Source organism: Lampetra fluviatilis, chromosome 5 (assembly GCF_964198595.1).
Source record: "Lampetra fluviatilis chromosome 5, kcLamFluv1.1, whole genome shotgun sequence".
NCBI classification, from domain to species: Eukaryota; Metazoa; Chordata; class Hyperoartia; order Petromyzontiformes; family Petromyzontidae; genus Lampetra; species Lampetra fluviatilis.
The window spans coordinates 17,627,874-17,645,587 of record NC_136279.1 but is presented as its reverse complement, the minus strand read 5'-3'; the positions used below and the strand labels follow the sequence as shown (position 1 = coordinate 17,645,587).

At 53.8% G+C, this 17,714-nt stretch overlaps 1 protein-coding gene across 1 annotated transcript in view; it reads right to left on the bottom strand.

The window, feature by feature from the left end:
- Positions 1–17,714, bottom strand: part of LOC144932682 (myosin-10-like) — an 80,091-nt gene that overhangs the window by 14,793 nt on the left and 47,584 nt on the right. The window contains 16 exon segments of the mRNA XM_078857007.1: positions 1,098–1,346; positions 1,779–1,931; positions 2,867–2,971; positions 3,652–3,858; positions 4,731–4,875; positions 5,678–5,890; positions 6,009–6,180; positions 7,113–7,236; positions 7,610–7,747; positions 8,682–8,888; positions 9,209–9,340; positions 9,935–10,043; positions 11,059–11,219; positions 11,533–11,602; positions 11,995–12,116; positions 14,563–14,756. Coding sequence (XP_078713133.1) covers positions 1,098–1,346; positions 1,779–1,931; positions 2,867–2,971; positions 3,652–3,858; positions 4,731–4,875; positions 5,678–5,890; positions 6,009–6,180; positions 7,113–7,236; positions 7,610–7,747; positions 8,682–8,888; positions 9,209–9,340; positions 9,935–10,043; positions 11,059–11,219; positions 11,533–11,602; positions 11,995–12,116; positions 14,563–14,756 — 2,501 coding nt within the window.

The following is a 17,714-nucleotide window of genomic DNA, read 5'->3' as shown; positions in this document are numbered from 1 at the left end:
GCACCTGCCAGTTCAGAATCTATAACGGCTCCTGCTTTGCGCTTTCACGTGCCGCAGGTTTTCGCGAGGCATTTTTTTTTTTTTTTACTGGGTCGGGCTGCGTGTTGACCATTTATTTTCCGAGCTTTCGCCACGCACTGCTGTGGGGAACCTTGAGGGGTTAAAGTGTGGGCAAAGAAGCCTCGCAGTGGTGAGAGGAGAAACGCTCAAGACGTGGCCCGAACCGGATATTAAAAAAAACACACTTGAACCATTCCAGGTGAAGCCCGACAGACCACAGGAGAAGTGCTGTAAGTGAGCGCCTATGAAACCGAGCTAGAATATGAATGGGCAGGGTGGTCAACACCACATCCGTCTCCCCCCAGTGCCGATATTCGCACATCAAGGATAGCACAGGACAGTTGAAGATATCAGCGGCCACGGATACTGCTGTCCATGGCTGGAAATTAAACCCAGGCCACTGGTATCATAGCACACGTGCAAGCTACAAAGACGGTCACTGCATCGTGCGCTTTCAGATGCCATTCTGCGGCCTCCTGGAACGCTCTTCCTTCTGATGTTAGGATGCCACTGGAGCTATGCAGTTTTAAATAGAGTTTGAAAACTAAATTCTTTACAACTGCTTTTTGTTTTTAGTTTGTTGTCCATTCCCCACACCTCAGATTAGCACAGTTGGCTATGTACAGTGTGAAAGAAGTTCAACATACATCCTGAACTAAACAATTTTTATTTTACCAGGTAAGGCCCAATGAGCTATATAGCTCTTTTCAGAAGCGACCTGGCCACAAATGATAGCTCAATTTACAGCAGCCAAATGCTCTAAACGCGACCACGGGGAATGAGGCAAGCAAACTCCAAATATACAGGCGTCAAGGTCAGGATCAAACCCACGACCTCCTGTATAACAGGCAAGATATTTAACATCTCGCCATCGTGGCCCCCATACATTCATACTACGCCACTGCTCCTCTCACACGCACACACACACACAGCATGTTTATGAACAAGGCCACATGGACACCGCCGGTTCCGCCCCCCCCCCCTTCTCTCCCCATCGCCATCGCGTGGAGGACCAACTGGCGAAGGTCGCGGCGCACCTGGTCAAACTTCTTCTGCTTCTTCTCGAGGTTGGACACGGTCTGCCGCTGCAGGTCAAGGTCCACGGTGAGGTCATCGAGCTCCTGCTGCAGACGGTTCTTGGTCTTCTCCACCTTGTCGCACGCGGCGCTCTTCTCCTCCAGCCGCTGGGTCAGCGCCTCCATGTCCTTCAGCATCTTCTTCTTGCCCTCCTCCAGGCCCTCCAGGGACCCCACGTCCTCCTCCACCTTCTTGCGCGCCTCGGCCAGCTGAGAGGGGAGGGAAAAGCACAAGGGCACGTCCCAGTCATCTCCTCTCCCCAAAGACGTTGCAACTGACGCTGCGCACGGTTGTGTGTGCCTGTGCGTGCCAGTGATCACCTCTGTGCCAGTCCGCACCTGTGTATGGCAGTGGGTACACAAGGGAGACGAAGGTGGTCGGACATGGTGCCGACTACCTACTCCCTCGTGTGCTGTGCTGGCCTTCATAGGTGCTCGATAATAGCACTTGCCCCAACAGTCTGTTATAAGCAATACAGGGATCTTTGTCGATGGAAGTGTATATTTGCGTGTACCACTGTATACCCGGGTGTGTCAGTGTGTACCTGCATATGCCAGTGTGTATTTGTGTGTGCCAATGCTCTGTGTATGCCAGTGTGCACCTGTGTGTGCCAGTGATCTCCTACGAGTGCCAGTGATCACCTGAGCGTGTAGGGAGGTCATCTGCTTCTCCAGGTTCTTCTTTGCCTCCTCTTCCTCCTCCAACTGCTCCTGGAGCCCGTTCTTCTCATCCTCCAGCTGGCGGACCTTTGTGCTGGCATTCAACTTTTGCCGCGTCTCCTCCTGCAGCTGCTCCTGAGGAGGCAGAGCGCGCGCGTCAGGTACGGCTCGCGCACAATCCACGCGCGCCAAGGTTCGCACGATCCACGCGCGCCAAGGTTCGCACGATCCACGCGCGCCAAGGTTCGCACGATCCACGCGCGCGCGTCAAGGTCCCAGAGCTATTGTCATGCGTCTGCAGGCAGCAGACAGTTTCCCTGACGAGTGACGCAGATTAAAGCCACGAGGGCTTGATGAGACCAAGTCAAGTAAACGACATTTTTGTATTAAACACGTGGCGGCTTTCTGGCACACAAATCTGCCACTCCCAAGCGCCAAAGTTGGAGAACAGATTTTTATCATCAAGCTCCTTTACCCATGGAAGCCTCACCGAATCCTGTGACTCGTTTTCAGGAGAGTCCTGCCGAGTTTGCGCATAGGAGCGGGGGGGAGGGTGGGGTGCGATAATTGCGAATGTATAGTCTCAATTACGTAATTAAGTGGGAACCTCAATGTTACACAAAACGTTTCCTTGACTGAAAAGCTGCAGCAGGGAAACGCGTTTCAGACCACGTTTGCAGCCCACTGTTCCCGAGGCTGCGAGGATGAAAGGCAACCAATGTACATTCTAGCATCCCAGCGGGCAAAGCAGAATTATATCTGTCCGCATTCCCCTGTGGAACGGATTTCGCACGCCCGCTGGCGTGAATCGATGTGTTCGGATTTCTTAATTTTCAGCTGAGCTCACGCCTGTCTCACACGGTTGACAAAAGCAGCTCACGAAAACAAAAACAGAACACAGAGGCAACCTAAAACCCTCTCCATTACCAAACGTACGCCGTTGACAACTCGCGGTTAACAAATGGCGACGGTCACAAAATAAAAACTACATTCATTTTTAAAAACTCTTAATTTCTGGACGAGTGGTAATTTGCGCGTGCGAACGAGCATGCTGGCCCGGAGGTCGGCACCTGCGTTTCTTGCAGCTGCGACTCCAGGCTCGACACCTCCTTGGCCAGCTTGTGGGCCTTGCCCTCGGTCTCCGACAGCAACGTAGAGACGTTCTCCAGCTCGTTCTGCACCGGGGAGGAGGGGGGTGCGGCACACGGGGGTTCACAGTCGAATCGACGAATGCAGCAAACCAGGGCGATCGACGTGTCACGAAAGCGACTCCGTAGAATAGAGTTTTCAGTTTCAGTTTCATTTATATTTGGTATAGCCCTGAGAGCCATTCGGCTCTTGAATTGGGTGCAACCGCAACAAACAAAAACATGAACAAGAAACATCTTAGATTAGAGGGGGCCAAGATAGTGGCTCTCTTTGTGTTGTCTTGATCAGGCACTTCGCACCAACCTAGCTCTGTTATTTTGATGACGATCCAGACGAGGATGGTCATGATCACAGCAACGATAACTAGGACAGTAACAATGATGGTGAAGATAATTATCATGGCGATGAAGAAAACAAAGGATGACGATGATGATGACAATAATAACGGTCATGCCGAGTACAAGGACACCTATCGCCAAAGGAAACCATGACATCTGTAAATCGCGGTAAAACAATGGTGACGACAAAGATATGGTGACGGTGAATACAATGATTGGCGGTGACGGCGATCGTGACGACATCCTTCTTATCAATGGAGACGTGGCGCAAAAGGCTCCAGGGGGCCAACACCGCGAGGCGACCGGCGACAGAGAGAGGGAAAAATGCACGATCGTAACGACATCGACGACGACGGTTCGAGGCGCACCTGCAGCTTGGAGGCGCGATCGCCGAGCTCGGCGCGCGACCTCTCGCTCTCCGCCGCCTTGACCTGCAGCTCCTGCAGCAGCCCGTCCGTCTTCTTGCGCTTCTGCTCCGACTCGGAGCGCGACTGCGCCAGCGCGCGCACCTCGGACAGCAGCTCCTGGCGCTCGGCCTCCAGCGACTGCTTCGACTTCTCCAGGTTGCCCTTGAACTGCAGTAGCAACGCCGTGGGACACAGACGCCATGGCGGTCACCAAAACGCACCATCTCAATACGCTCCTCCAACACGCGACCCAGCCGGGACAAAAACCACACCTGAACCATTATAAGTTTTGTCCGACAGACCACAGGACAGGTGCTGTTAGTGAGCACCTATTGAGGGAGACCACGGTGGCGAGATGACCATCGACCCCGACGCCTGCATATGTTCTCTCCGTGGGCGTGTGTATTTTTCTCCAGGTCTTCCAGTTTTTTCCCTCCACATTTAGAGACGTGCGTTTAGAATATTGCCCATTATAAATTTCCACATGATAAGCCACTTCATTGAGCTAACATTTGTGGCCAGGTCACCTCTGAAAAAGAGCGATATAGCTCAGTGGGCTCGCAGCAAGGGTTGACCATCCTGGACCTCGTCAGGTCTTTCCTCTTGGTTTCTGCCCTCTGGGTGCCCGCTTCCAACACCTGTCTGGGTAACCTGCCCTGACTCTAACAGGGTCCAAGTCAGGGATAGGGAACCTATCGCCGCCACATGCGGAACAGATACGGCCCACAACTTTATTTCATATGGCCCATGCCTACATGAGGTCCAGGAACAATATATACTGGTCACTGCAAGCATCCTAGCCACACTAAATCGGGTTCTAGGAAGTCAATATTTTCACGCTGGCAGCACAGCGCACTCACTCACTTGTGTCACCGCAAGGGCCTTTTGCCGTAGCTGCAACGTCCCCGCAGGAGGTATTTGAAAGTCTCTCGGCAAGGAAAAGGTTACCCACTCCCGTAGTCTAATTGGAATGTCTCCCCCACACTGGAATCGTTTGCCGATTGCGATAAAAAGATATAGAGGAGCGCGGTGGAGCTTACCCTCTTCGCCTGCTCCAGCTGCTCCGAGAGCTCCTCCAGCGTCTGGCCGTGGCGGTGCCGCATGTCCACGATGGCCGCCTCGTGGGATTTCGTCTCCTCCTCGATTGCCTTTTTCAGCTCCGCCACCTCTTGCTCTCGCTTTGTGCTGCAGGGATCGACGGACGGGTGTGTGGGTGTGTGGGTGTGTGGGCGGCCGATAGTGTAGCGACCTGAATTAAATTCCCGCTCACGCCCAACACCAGTGACGATTATCTGAACCGGACTTGGGACTCCCCTGGGTCGACTCAGCCTAAAATGACTACCTGGTGCGGTGTATATACATCACCACTAGGGAGACGAAGGCAGCCGGGCGTGGTGCTGGCCACCCACCCCCTTGTGTGCAGTTTCGGCCTTCATTGTTGCTCGCCAACAGCACTTGCTCCAACAGTCTATTTAAGGCTATACGGGGGATCTTTGTCTTTGTGTGGATGTGTGGGCGGGCGGCCACGAGAGAAGAGCGAGATGAGCGCAACGGGGGGTGGACGGAGAGGAAGGTGAATACAAAGACTCGTGGAAACACACGACTTTGGGCGGGCCTGCTGAATTGGGGACGTGCACACACCGATCTGAACCTCCATCTAGAACGCTGCTGCCATTCCGTGTTCCTGCGAACAACGAGGCGTGACTTACATGCCGAATGAAAACGCTCTGTGCTGATATTTAAAATTGAAGACGTTAACGACGCGACTATTTCACGCAAAGTTTGTAATTTTTGATCTCAAAAACTTCCTTTCTCTCAACGCAAATATTGGGCTCCGAAGAGCAACATAGACCGAGCCACAAACACCAAGCCACAGCAAATTCATCGCCGTTTCCATTCCCTCGCAATTTCCTCACTACCCACGAGCACACGCATGCACACACATACACGCACACACATACACGCGCACACACACACGCGCACGCACCGGAGCTCCTGCTGGGCGGCGGTGGTGTCGAGGGTGTCCTCAAGCTCCGTCTTGAGGGCCTCGAGCTCCTCGCTGAGGTCTCGCTTCTGCTTCTCGGCCTTGTTCCGCGACGTCTTCTCCGACTCCAGGTCCTCGGCCAACTCGCCCATCTGCGACTGCAGCTCGCGCAGCTGCTTCAGGACGTTGTTCTTCTGCAGCGTCTCCTCGTCGCCCCTGCGCCCGCAACAAGCACGCGGCGCGCGTGAGCGGCGTGCGCGAGCGGCACAACGAGCACGCGCGACGATGCACGCGACCACCCCGCTCGCGACCACCCCGCTCGCGATCGACCGACCTGGCGAGGGCAGCCTGCAGCTCCTCCTCCTTCTTGGCGAGCAGCATCTTGAGCTCGATGATCTGCTGCTGCAGCTCGGCGATCTGGTCCTGCAGGTCGGTGCTCTCCCCGTCCAGCTTGCGCTTCGCCTTCTCCAGCTCCTGCCGCGTCTTCTCCTCCTTCTTGAGGCGCTCTGCGCGGCCGCGAGGGAGGTCACGCGGGGGGCGCGGCAGGGAGTTACTGTGGCTGGTGGACGCGCTGCCTGCACTGTGCTCGGTGCCGACCACTCGTGTCCGTCCGACACGAGCCGAGCTGCATTGGCTTCCGGTTGCCGAATTAGCACTTCATAAGGTCGCGCTCATTGCACACAAATGAAGCACAATACCTCGATGATCTCGTTAAGGAGCATAAACCATCTCGTGGACTCAGGTCATCCTCGCAGCCGCTTTTGGCGAACGAGATGCGCTTCTGCGGCCGTCTGGAACACTCTTCCTTCCAATATTAGGAAGCCACTGGAGCGATGCACTTTTTAAATAATCTAGGTTGAAAACTAATTTCTGTAGAACTGCTTTTTAGTTTGTTGTCCTTCTCTCGCACCTCCCATTGGCATGGCTGGCTACGTATGGTGCGAAAGAAGTTCAACATATATGCATACATACCTGTGCGTGGCTGGGGAGAGCAGTGGCGCGGTAGTTAGCAATCTGCGCCATGAACCTGTGCCGACCAAATTTGTTTCCCACTCACGGCCAACGTCAATGACGCATATCTGAGCTGGCCCTGGTGTTCCCCTAGGTTGACTCAGCCTCAAGTGAGTACCTGAGTGCGGTGTGTGTAAACGTGGCCACTGGGGAGACAAAGGCAGTCAGGCGTGGTGCTGGCCACCCAGCCCTTCATGTTCTGTGTCGGCCTTAATAGATGCTCGCTAACTAACAGCACTTGCCCCAACAATCTGTTCAGGCTTTACAGGGGATCTTTGTCTTTGCGCCTGCATGTATACGTGTGCGTGCGTGTGTGCCTGCGTGTCTGTATCTGCGTGTGTGTGCGCCTACGTGAGTGCGGCTGGGTGTGCGTCCGTGCGCGAGCCTGCGTGTGTGCCTGCGTATGCGTATGTGTGCAGGGGTTCACCCTCGAGGTCAGCGATCATGGCCTCGTGCTTGTGCTTCACTTTGAGCAGGTTCTTCGCTTTCTCCTCCTCCTCTGTGAGATGCGTCCCAACCTCGGCCACGCGCTCCTCCAGCAGCTTCTTCTCCTGCACGCGTGCGGAGCGTAGAGAGAGACACGGCACGCGTGCGCCCGCGGGAGACGCGTTCGCTTCAACGGCCCAGGGACTCCCCCCCCCCTCACCCCACTCTTCGCTACGGGTCAGCGTTAATAAATAACCCCATGATGCAATTCGATAAGAGGAAGCTAACGCCCAATTGCAGGCTCGGTGCTAGGTCACCTTCAAAGGGCACCTCCAGCTGCCACTGGGGGTGCCCTTTAAAGTGTTGAGATGCGATGTCAAGCCGGTGACGGCGTGCGCAAGACACGACGTCAAAAGCAAATCGTTATCATTACGATCGTGATTGCTCAACCGCCAAGAGCGATTGATTGTGAGCGGAAGCGAGCAACGTGCCAAACACCTTTGCGATCTTGGAGCTGTGGTCTTCCAGGAGGATGATGTCCTCCTCCATCTTCTTCACCTTCGCCTCCGTCGTCACCTTCTCCAGCTGCAGCTTCTGCCGAGCCGCCTCCTCCTCCTCCAGCTGTTCCTCCAGGTCCTGGGCGAAACAGTTGCAACGGGCGCGTCAAGGCGGATGCGCGCTTCCACGCGCGCTTCCACGGCCGTCTGCAACGCCCTTTCCTTCCGATGTTAGGAAGACACTGGAGCTGTGCACTTTTAAATCATCCAGATTGAAAACTCATTTCATTCGAACTGCTTTTTGCGTTAGGTTGTTGCCCTTCCCCGCACCGCTGATTAGCGCGGTTGGCTACCTGCGGTGTGAAGGAAGTTCAACATACATACATATATGTCACGCGAGCGGGGCGGCAGCGAACAGAACTCGAACATAATTCGCCGATAACACGAAGGCCGCGTGTCAAGCAGGGTGTCGACACGACCAACCCGGGTGTTTTGAGTGTCCAAATGGCATTCAAGCACAACAAAGTGACGACGTACACTCAAACACGAGAATAAAAAGCTATATTTGACCTAGTATGGGGTGATTTCTGTTAGTGAGCAGCTACGGGAGGCCGTGGAAAAAGAATCAATCACACGTACGTCCACAATCGCAGCGGAGTGCGATAACCACTGTGCTCACCACTCGCCAAATCATGTGGAATACACAAAGAGAAAGATCACCCATATAGCTTTAACAGACTGTTAGGGCAAGTGCTGTTAACGAGCACCCATGAAGGTTGGCACGGCATACGAGGGGGGTGGGTGGCCAGCTCCGCGCCCGGCTGCCCTTGTCTACGCAGTACCGATGTTAATACACACCGCACCAGGTACTCATTTGAGGACAAGTCGACCTAGGGGAGGAGGCCCAGGACCGGTTCAGATAATCGTCACTGGTGTTGGCGATGAGCAGAAATCAAACTCGGGTCGCCGAGTTCGTAGCGCGGGGCACTAACCGCTACACACACACACACGCACACACACACGCACACACACACAAGATCATCCGGTGCGCGCATCTGCCAATCATATCGCACCTGCACGTGCTGCTGCATCTTCTTCTTGTCCTGTGTGAGCGACTGCACGCGCTCCTCTTCCTCCTCGACGCGCGCCTCCAGGTCGTGCAGGATGTCCTCCAGCTCCTGCTTCTTGGCGGCGAGGCGCGAGCGCATCTCCTCCGCCTCGGCGCACAGCTCCGTCTCCGCCTGCAGCTGCTCCGCCAGGATCTGCTTCTCCTCCACGAGCTACAGTGCCATCGAGAGTCACAGTTGTCACCTGTGCTGCCACGGTCGCCCGTACTGCCCCGGTCACTCATGCACCCCGCTCACCCGTAAACCCCGCTCACCCGTGCACCCCGCTCACAACGCTCACCCTTGCACACCGCTCACCACCCTTGCACCCTTTTCACCTTTGAATCCTGTTCACCCGTGCACCCCGCTCACAATGCTCACCCTTGCACCCGCTCACCCATCTAACCCTTGCACACCGCTCACCACCCTTGCACCATTTTCACCTCTGAATCCTGTTCACCCTTGCACCCCGCTCACCCGTGCGACCCGCTCACCTGCGCGTGCTTGCGCTCCAAATCGACGAGGTCGCACTCGGCCTTGCTCTGTTTCTCCTTCACCTTCTGCAGCTCCTCCTCCTTCGCCTGCAGCTCCTCCTCCTGCCGCGTCACCTGCAGCAGCGGCTTCACCTGCACGCAAGGAGCAGGAGGACGGCACGCGTGGCGCACAGATGGTACAAACGCGGCACACACAAACATACACGCGCACGGCACACACACACACACGGTACACACGTTAGCGGCGCACGCACATGGTACACACGTGGCACACATGCACACACACACGGTACGCACACACAAGAACAAATTTAAAAGCTGGTGCCTTCACGCTACTCAATGGACATTGGCATCGGCACTTGTCTCCAGTAGCGAGCTTAAGTCAGTGGAGGAAATTCCACATTCCTCTGTTTTCGACGTGTCTCTCCACACAGCCACAGTTAATTGGCTGATCAGCACGGTTAGCATATGTACGGTGCGAAAGAAGTTCATCATACACACATATACATGTAGCGTGGTGCTCAATCGATCTACGCTGGAGAGATGTTGGGCTGAGCCGATCACCGGCCGAGATCCGAGTTTCCGGGGCCTTCCGTGAGTGAGGCGTATAATAAATAAACATTCAGATTCTGAAGCACCCTGGCCACGGTGCCAACCCAGTCTCCGCCCCCCCTGTCCTTCGTGCAAAGTGGCCAAGGAAGGGGAGTTCCTTCACGTCCCCCTCACCTTGGTGAACATACGCCACCACTGCCAGTTGCGGAGCTTGAGGTAGGCGGCGCAGTTCCTCTGGATCACCTTGAGGGCGCTCATCTGCTGCTGCCGGCGCCCAAACGCCCTGCGCGTCACCACGACAAAACGGCGCACGCGCGGTTGAGCTGGCGTGGGTGGTGCTCACCGGGGGAGCCCCCCCCCCCTCCTCGGTAAATGCACGGCACGGCTCTTGACACGAAGCTCGAGTAACGTGCTCGGACGCGTCGTTGCGCTGTCGTCCAGTACAACTACTAAAACTGTAAAAAAAAAAATATTTTACCAGATAAGGTCCACCGAGCTAAAGGCAGCTCTTTTTCAGAAGCGACCTGGCCACAAATGATAGCTCAACGAAGTGGCTTATCACCACGTGGAATTTTCGAGCAGCCAAATACTCTAAACGCATGTTTCTAAATGCGGCGGGAAAAACAGGAGGCCACGGAGAAAAACCCACGTGACCACAGGAAGAGAGAACACGCAAACTCCAAATATGCAACGGTCGTCAGGGTTGGGATCGAACCCACGACCTCCTGTGTATCAGGCGAGGTAGTTAACATCTCGTCACCTTGCCATCCAATTGGAAGCTTCAAATCAAGATCAATTGGATGTTTAAAGACGTCACGTAATTTACGGGTATATTAATTGGGTAGAACAGCGTAGCAAATAACGCCCCCCCCTCCCCGGCTCCCCGCTGAAACTACTGCAGGCAATGCGGAGCATCGACGACTAAAAGACGGAAGCAAAACGGAGCCCTTGCGGCCAGGATGAGAAACAACATGCACAGAGTTTACCACGCGGAGATTAGGGGAAGGAGAGGAAGAGTGAAGATGAGGCGGAAGGATAAGGCACACGGGGAGAGCGTGACTGCGGTGGTGACGACAAGGGTGGTGGTGAGACTTCCTCCAGATCGAAGTGGAGGAGGGGAGATCGACTACACAGAAGCGTGGTAACATCAGCGATGAGGAAGAGAAAGAGGGGAGATTGTACGCGATGCTTTTTTATCCACTAACGCATTAGATTTTTTAGCCGCACGACGACTGAACCACTGAAGCGGGAGTGACTGCGGCCGCGGCAGTTTCCAGAGGCGCCCGGGTGCCACCTACTTCCTAGCGAGGTATCCGCGGCACGAGGCCTGGAAAAGGATGACGATGTCAGTGATCTTCATGTCGCGCTCCTCCTCCAGGTGGGCGAGCACGCCCGCGCGGAAGAAGATCTTGCTCTGTCCGATCCGGAAGAGGTTGGGATCCAGCTCCAGTGCCCGGATCTACCGTGAGCGAGGTGAGAGGTCATCTTTCATAGAACAACTTGAGCGGATCATGATGACGACGACGATGCATTACAGCAGTAGCAGCAGCATAAAAACCATCAGGCAGCGTTTGCCCAGCTTAAATATATGCTCCAAGCATGGTGCTGTTTCATTCAGACGCTATCGCCTCGACAGACCTGGTTTTCACCTGAGGACGGCTGCTTGCATTGTGGCCGAAACGTCGTGAGAATTATTTTATTATGTTTAATTTTTATTATTTCATTACTTCCCTTCTACGTGATTTTACCGAAAGAACCAAGAAGATGCCTACCATGAGTTCGCAGGCTTGCTTTCCGTCCATGAAACCCTTGGGAATGGCATTTGGAGTCAAGATTTCATATCTGCAGTGAGAATCCAGACAAGAGACGTGTGTTGAGGAGAGCAGTGGCTCGCACACACTGCTTGGGTGTTGATGCACCAGACAGGAGCAGTGCACGAACACTGAACAGGTGCAGGACATGAACATTGACTATGTGCAGAACTTGAACACTGGAGAGGTGCAGGAGACGAACACTGAACAGGTGCAGGACAGGAAAAGTTAACAAGTGCAGGAGACTCGCACTGAACCTGTGCAGGACATGACAACATTGGACAGGTGCACAACACGAACTGTGAACAGGTGCAGGGCATGAACACTGACAGGTGGAGGACATGAACACTGAACATGTGCAGGACATGAGAACACGTGTGGTGCACGAGAAGGCTGATCGGGTCATGCGGGGGGTCGACTAACCGCTGGCGGAACTCCTGGAAGACGATGCGGTTGGGGAAGCCCTGCCGGCAGATGCGGATGCCCTCAAGGACTCCGTTACAGCGCAGCTGGTCCAGCACGAGGTGGGGCTCCAGCTTGCCCGCCTGCGTCCAGCGACGCGTGCACAAGCAGCGCAAGTAGCACAAGCACTCTAAACTTTAACTTTTAAACTAAGCTTTTTTTATTTTATTTACCAGGTAATGCCCACTGAGCTATACGTAGCTTTTTTTCAGAAGCGAACTGGCTGAGTCGACCTAGGGGAGGCCCAGGACTGGTTCAGATATTCGTCACCAATGTTGGCCACGAGCGGGAATCGAACTCGCGTCACCAGGTCCTTGCCAGGAGCTTTCCCGGCACACTGAGGAGTGAGATGCCCCTGCAGTTGTTACAGTTTGTGCGGTCGCCCTTAAAGAGGGGTCCACCAGGGCATCCTTCCAATCCTGCGGAACCCGTCCAGTGGTCCAGACTGTTGTTATGATGTCATGTAGGACAGTCTGTGCACAAACGCCACCCTCCCTCAGCATTTTGCTTGGGAGATCATCTCTGCCCGGTGCCTTTTCTGGTCTCAGACTCTGGATCGCCTTTAGTACTTCCTCAACAGATGGCACCTCAGCCGGCCACTCACAGGGGGTAACTTCTTCTTCCAATATTTGAGACACCGCAGCCTCAGCAGGGTAATCCCCACTTTGTCCGACAATGTTTTCCATGTCGAGGGATTTCCCCTCCCCAGGACTTCACAAAATGCTCAGCAAATCTGCAAACCTCTTCCTGGGGGTCGGAAATTGGATCACCGTTTTTTCCCCTGATGGGAATAGGTGTGGGCGCTGCAGGTTACTTTTTTGATGGAGTTAAATAGTGATTTGTGATCGCGGGCCATTGAGGCAGACTTCATCTCCTCAGCAACCCGCAACCACCACCATCCATCCATACAGCGCCTCATGGCTCTCCGAACCTCCGAGCAAAGGCTGCGCTAAGCCTCCTCATTCTCTGACGTGGGATGCTGTTGACGATGAGAGTGGGCCTGTCGCTTTTTCTCAGCCAGCCTGAACACCTCATCTGTCAGCCAGAGTCTCTGGGCAGGTCTGGATCGTGTACCCAAAGCAGTCATTGCAGCTGCACGAGCCAGTCCTAAACCTCACCCATTTCTCCTCGACATCTGGAGGAGTGGGGGACGATGCCAACCCCAGCCGCAAGCGATGATTAAATTCTCACTTGCAACTTTCATCAGCTCGCTGAGACAAGGCCACCTTGGGTTTGAATGGGGTCCTGGGTGTACACCCACCACCGGAGTGGAAGAATGGCAGGCGCATCTTACAGATGACAAGTCGATGGTCAGTGGGCAGATCAGCTCCACGGTAGGTCCTGGTGTCAAGGACATGGGCTCGCATCCGCTGTTCCATCACTACGTAGTCCAGCAGATGTTCTTGCTTGGACCCGGCATGCATCCATGATGTTGTGTGGATGCGTAGATCCCGGAACAGCGTGTTGGTAATTACAAGCCCATGGGCTACACAAAAATCTAGCAGCTTCCTACCATTGTTATTGAGCTGATCTGGCCCATGCTTTCCAATCACTTCAGACCAGGTGCCAGCATCATGACCAACTTGGGCATTGAAGTCGCCCAAGATGATGACTCTATCCCGAGAGGCCACTTTAGCCAGCACCTGTGACAGGAGGTCATTGAAGCCATCTGACTCATTGGCCTTGCCTGCATCCCTCCACGGATGTTCGTCTTCGGTGGGGGCATAAGTAACCACGACCACCACTCCTTGCCTCCGGTTGATGGGAAGGCAAGCCCAAAGTAGTCTGGAGCTTACAGCTTCCCACACCTCACCGCCACGCTCCCACGCCCCCTTCATTCTTTTGTTCAGATGAAGAGTCACTCCCTGTTGTCTCCTGCCCCGAGGAGAGGACTGTCCACCCCTCATGTTGGCAGGAGCCAGAGCCAGTCCACCGGACCTCCTCAATATCAAAGAGATCCAGGCGGTACCGGTCCAGCTCTCAACAGAGGAGTGGCAGCCTCTCCTCCGCAGTGAGCGTTCGAACATTCCACGTGGCCACCCTCAGTGGTTTTTTGTTGTTTCTGGAGGAGCCCCTAGGGTAAAGATTCAACCTCCTGGCTCCGCCAAATGGGGTTTGGCCAGGAGACGTCATAGATGCCTGTTCCCCCGGGGCCTCCGGCACAAACTTATTAATTATATATTTTATACGTGGTTTTGTGGTAATTCATTGAAGGCGGAGGGGTTACCAGCCCCTCGCACCCATCCAGAGCCCTCATTTGGCCACTGTGGTGGTTCCAAATGCCATGAAGGGAATGGTCAATCTAAATTTGCCCTCCCCCCATGGCACTGCCCACCACAGCGTTTCCGTCTGGCACCACGAGGAGGTAGGAGGTTGTTTTTGCCGGACTCACACAGACACACGTGCACGTACACGGCCAATACAGCTCTGAACTGACACATGGGGCCCGCGTCCACGGCAACAAGACAGGGCAGATCTCAGCGCCGCACGCACGTACACACACGCACGCACACACACACACAAACGCACCCTCTTCTCGTGGTTGGGGATGATGCAGCGCACGAAGTTGGGGTTGGTGTTGCGTAGCGTGGCCATGAGCTTGGACAACTGCTCCTTGTAGAGCTGTCCCACTGTGCGGAACATGCCCTTGCGTGTCTTGTAGGTCGAGCCGAACGCCGTCTCCGCCATGCCCGACACCTGGTCCAGCCCCACAATGCGGTCCACTGCCGGTTGGTGAGGGGGGGGGGGGGCACCACACGGCGTGGGTGAGCGTGGCTACTACCACCGCAACCGGCCCCAAAACGGGCTACCCGCCCGCCCACCAAATGCAGCCACCGCGAGCTGCTGGTGTGGTCTACGGTGTTGTCAACACCCTCAACCACCCACCCCCCCCCCCAGGCGCCCACCCATTTATCTCTGACCCCCACCCCCAGCCGACCTTTGTGTCGGCTTCAACGCGTGTGGTTTGTTACATCTCTTCCCACTTGGTATCGCGGCTCAAGGGGTTAATCGGGAGGTTCATTGGAAGGTAACGGTCTCCTTCACTCTCAGGTGCTTCAGCTCTCCCTTTGCTGGACAGGTACGCATCGCGCGTGCTCCATCTATGCCACTGGCAAGCGCAGACTACAATTTGCTTCGTGACCCAAATGTTAATTTGAATTACTAGGAGTCATTAACCGAGAGCAATAGTAAATGGAAAGCCCCGTTTAGCCTTTCTCGCTATGCAGCATTGTCGAGTCAAGTGCTGGAAACGTTTAATTTCATTCGTAGGCGGCTGGTTAGCCAGGTGGTCAGCATGCGTCACAATGAGCCAGTCTTGATATAATTATGGCAGAAAAGCATGAAATAAATGCAAATCCTTTGTCAGCGAGCGCTATTCGTAGGATGGTTCAGCGGCCAGTTTCGCGGGCGCCGTTATCAAGAGCGTGCAGTCTGCCGTTATCAATGCACGTTAAAGGAGCGCGATGTCGCTTGCAAGAGTGGGTTCACGATGTGACGTGTCGCAATGCAAATGAAACCGCATTTGAAAACCTACACGAGCACATTTGGTAGTTTGCGCCGTTCTTATCATGCAAGGCCATCGCGAATGGGGCCGTATTTCGAAAGTATTACCCCGCAATTGGGGGCGTTAGCGGGAGATTTGCCAGTAAAAAAATGTCAAACTCGTAAAATTTTGCGGAACGTGACGCCGGCACACGTGGCCCCCATTGTTTGTTTTTTTGTTCAAACAACATCCAAGAATATTTAACGTTCACTACGAAGCAGACAATGGTGCCTATTCACGGTTATCGAAACCCACAGCATTCACCAGGGTGACCACTGGGCTCGAACCACAAACCACTGTTAAATATCCTATCACCATCGTGATCAACCAGGTCTCCCTTCGGGAATTGATATACAGTCATTATTCTGGGTCTCGCCTGCTTAAAAAAGACCCTGACGTTAATTGTATGAATTACATTGCAACTTTCACACTCTATAATTGGATTATTTAAGCAGGATATTTCCCCGTATTGACTTTCAAAACGTTAAGCTATTTTACATAATAACAAAATCTGCAAATTGTCAAATACGAGATTATTCATGAAAATATTAAGCCTCAAAACTAAAAAAAATTAGCTGCAAAGTTTTCCCCAGAGATACTGTAAGCAAAGCTTACTCTACAGGCTGGTCCCGATGTCTTGTGACCCCCCCCCCCCCAATTAATTGACGCCTAACTTTTCCCCCCCTTCTTTACATATTTATTTCTGCGCTTAAATAAACCTTACTTAAAAAATATATATTAATATTTTTGAGAATTAAATGGGGGTCACGTGACATGATCTTGACCACCCTGTCAACCACATACCCTGCTTCCGTGTCGCAAGCCAGTCGCAGCTCTGTGGGTACTGCCCCCGGAAGATCTCACTTGTTGCGCCCGCTATAAAGTCACCCCGTTACAATCGCTGAAGACCACAGGCTCCGTCCCCCCTCTGTTTACCATCTCACTCGGCGTACTTAAAATGACTTGATTAAACCCAGCGTTTGCCGCCTGTGAAAGAGGCAATGCTGTTTCACGTCTTCTTGGTTCTTTCGGTAAAGTCACGTAGAAGGGAAGTAATAAAATAATAAAAATAAAACATAATAAAACAATTCTCACGACGTTTCGGCCACAACGCAAGCAGCCGTCTTCAGGCGAAGAATGAGAACATTATCAAGCTAGGAGCTTATATAGGTGTAGCGAGGAGGAGCTCCTAGCTTGATAATGTTCTCATTCTTCGCCTGAGGATGGCTGCTTGCGTTGTGGCCGAAACGTCGTGAGAATTGTTTTATTATGTTTTATTTTTATTATTTTATTACTTCCCTTCTACGTGACTTTACCGAAAGAACCAAGAAGATGAACCCCTGCAGTCACGAAAGCTTTAAATCGCTGTTTCACGTGTCAAGGGGTTTCTATTCACCTCCTGGTTAAACAAAGGTGGCCAACCGACTCGACTCAGCTTTGCAGCCAGACCCTGCACGACCGTTCTGTGCCGGGGCCACCGCTCGTTGTGCGGGAAATGTGGCGAGAGGAACACAACTCGGACCGAACTCAAACTCGGTTTGTTGTCCTTCCCCAGAACCTCCAATTAGCAACGGTTGGCTACGTACGGTGCGAAAGAAGTTCAACATGCATACATATATATATCAAAACTCGTGGTGACCCGGAGACGATTTACCAAAGAAACGTTCATGCAGCGGTGGGAACTCCGGAGTTGCGCCTTTATTACCAGCGCCGGCAATGCAGAGTGCGCAGCTCCGTTCTTTGGTAAATGCACTCGCGCCGATTTTGCGCCTCGTATGTTCGCTGTGAGATGGAGAGGCTGGGCAGAATATGTTTGCAAACCCCCCCCCCACCTCCCCACCGCCTGCCCTCCCCACCCCCAACCAGCTTCCGCCATGGCGAATAGAGGAATGCATAGTAGCGTCTCATGGGGGCGAGAAAGCGCAGCGGGTTTTTTGGCACTGAGATATCACGCCTGCCACGAAGGCTGGCCGCACGGCATCCATTACAATGGCATGAGCAACGGAGAGATGGATTAAAAAATCGGGTTAGGTGAAGAGCGTGGACCAAGCCAGCATTCCGGGAAGGTGGCCAGCGCAACCTCCCCCTGCGATGATTAGCGCCAGCAGACAAAAAAAACCTGCGGTAGCACCAACTC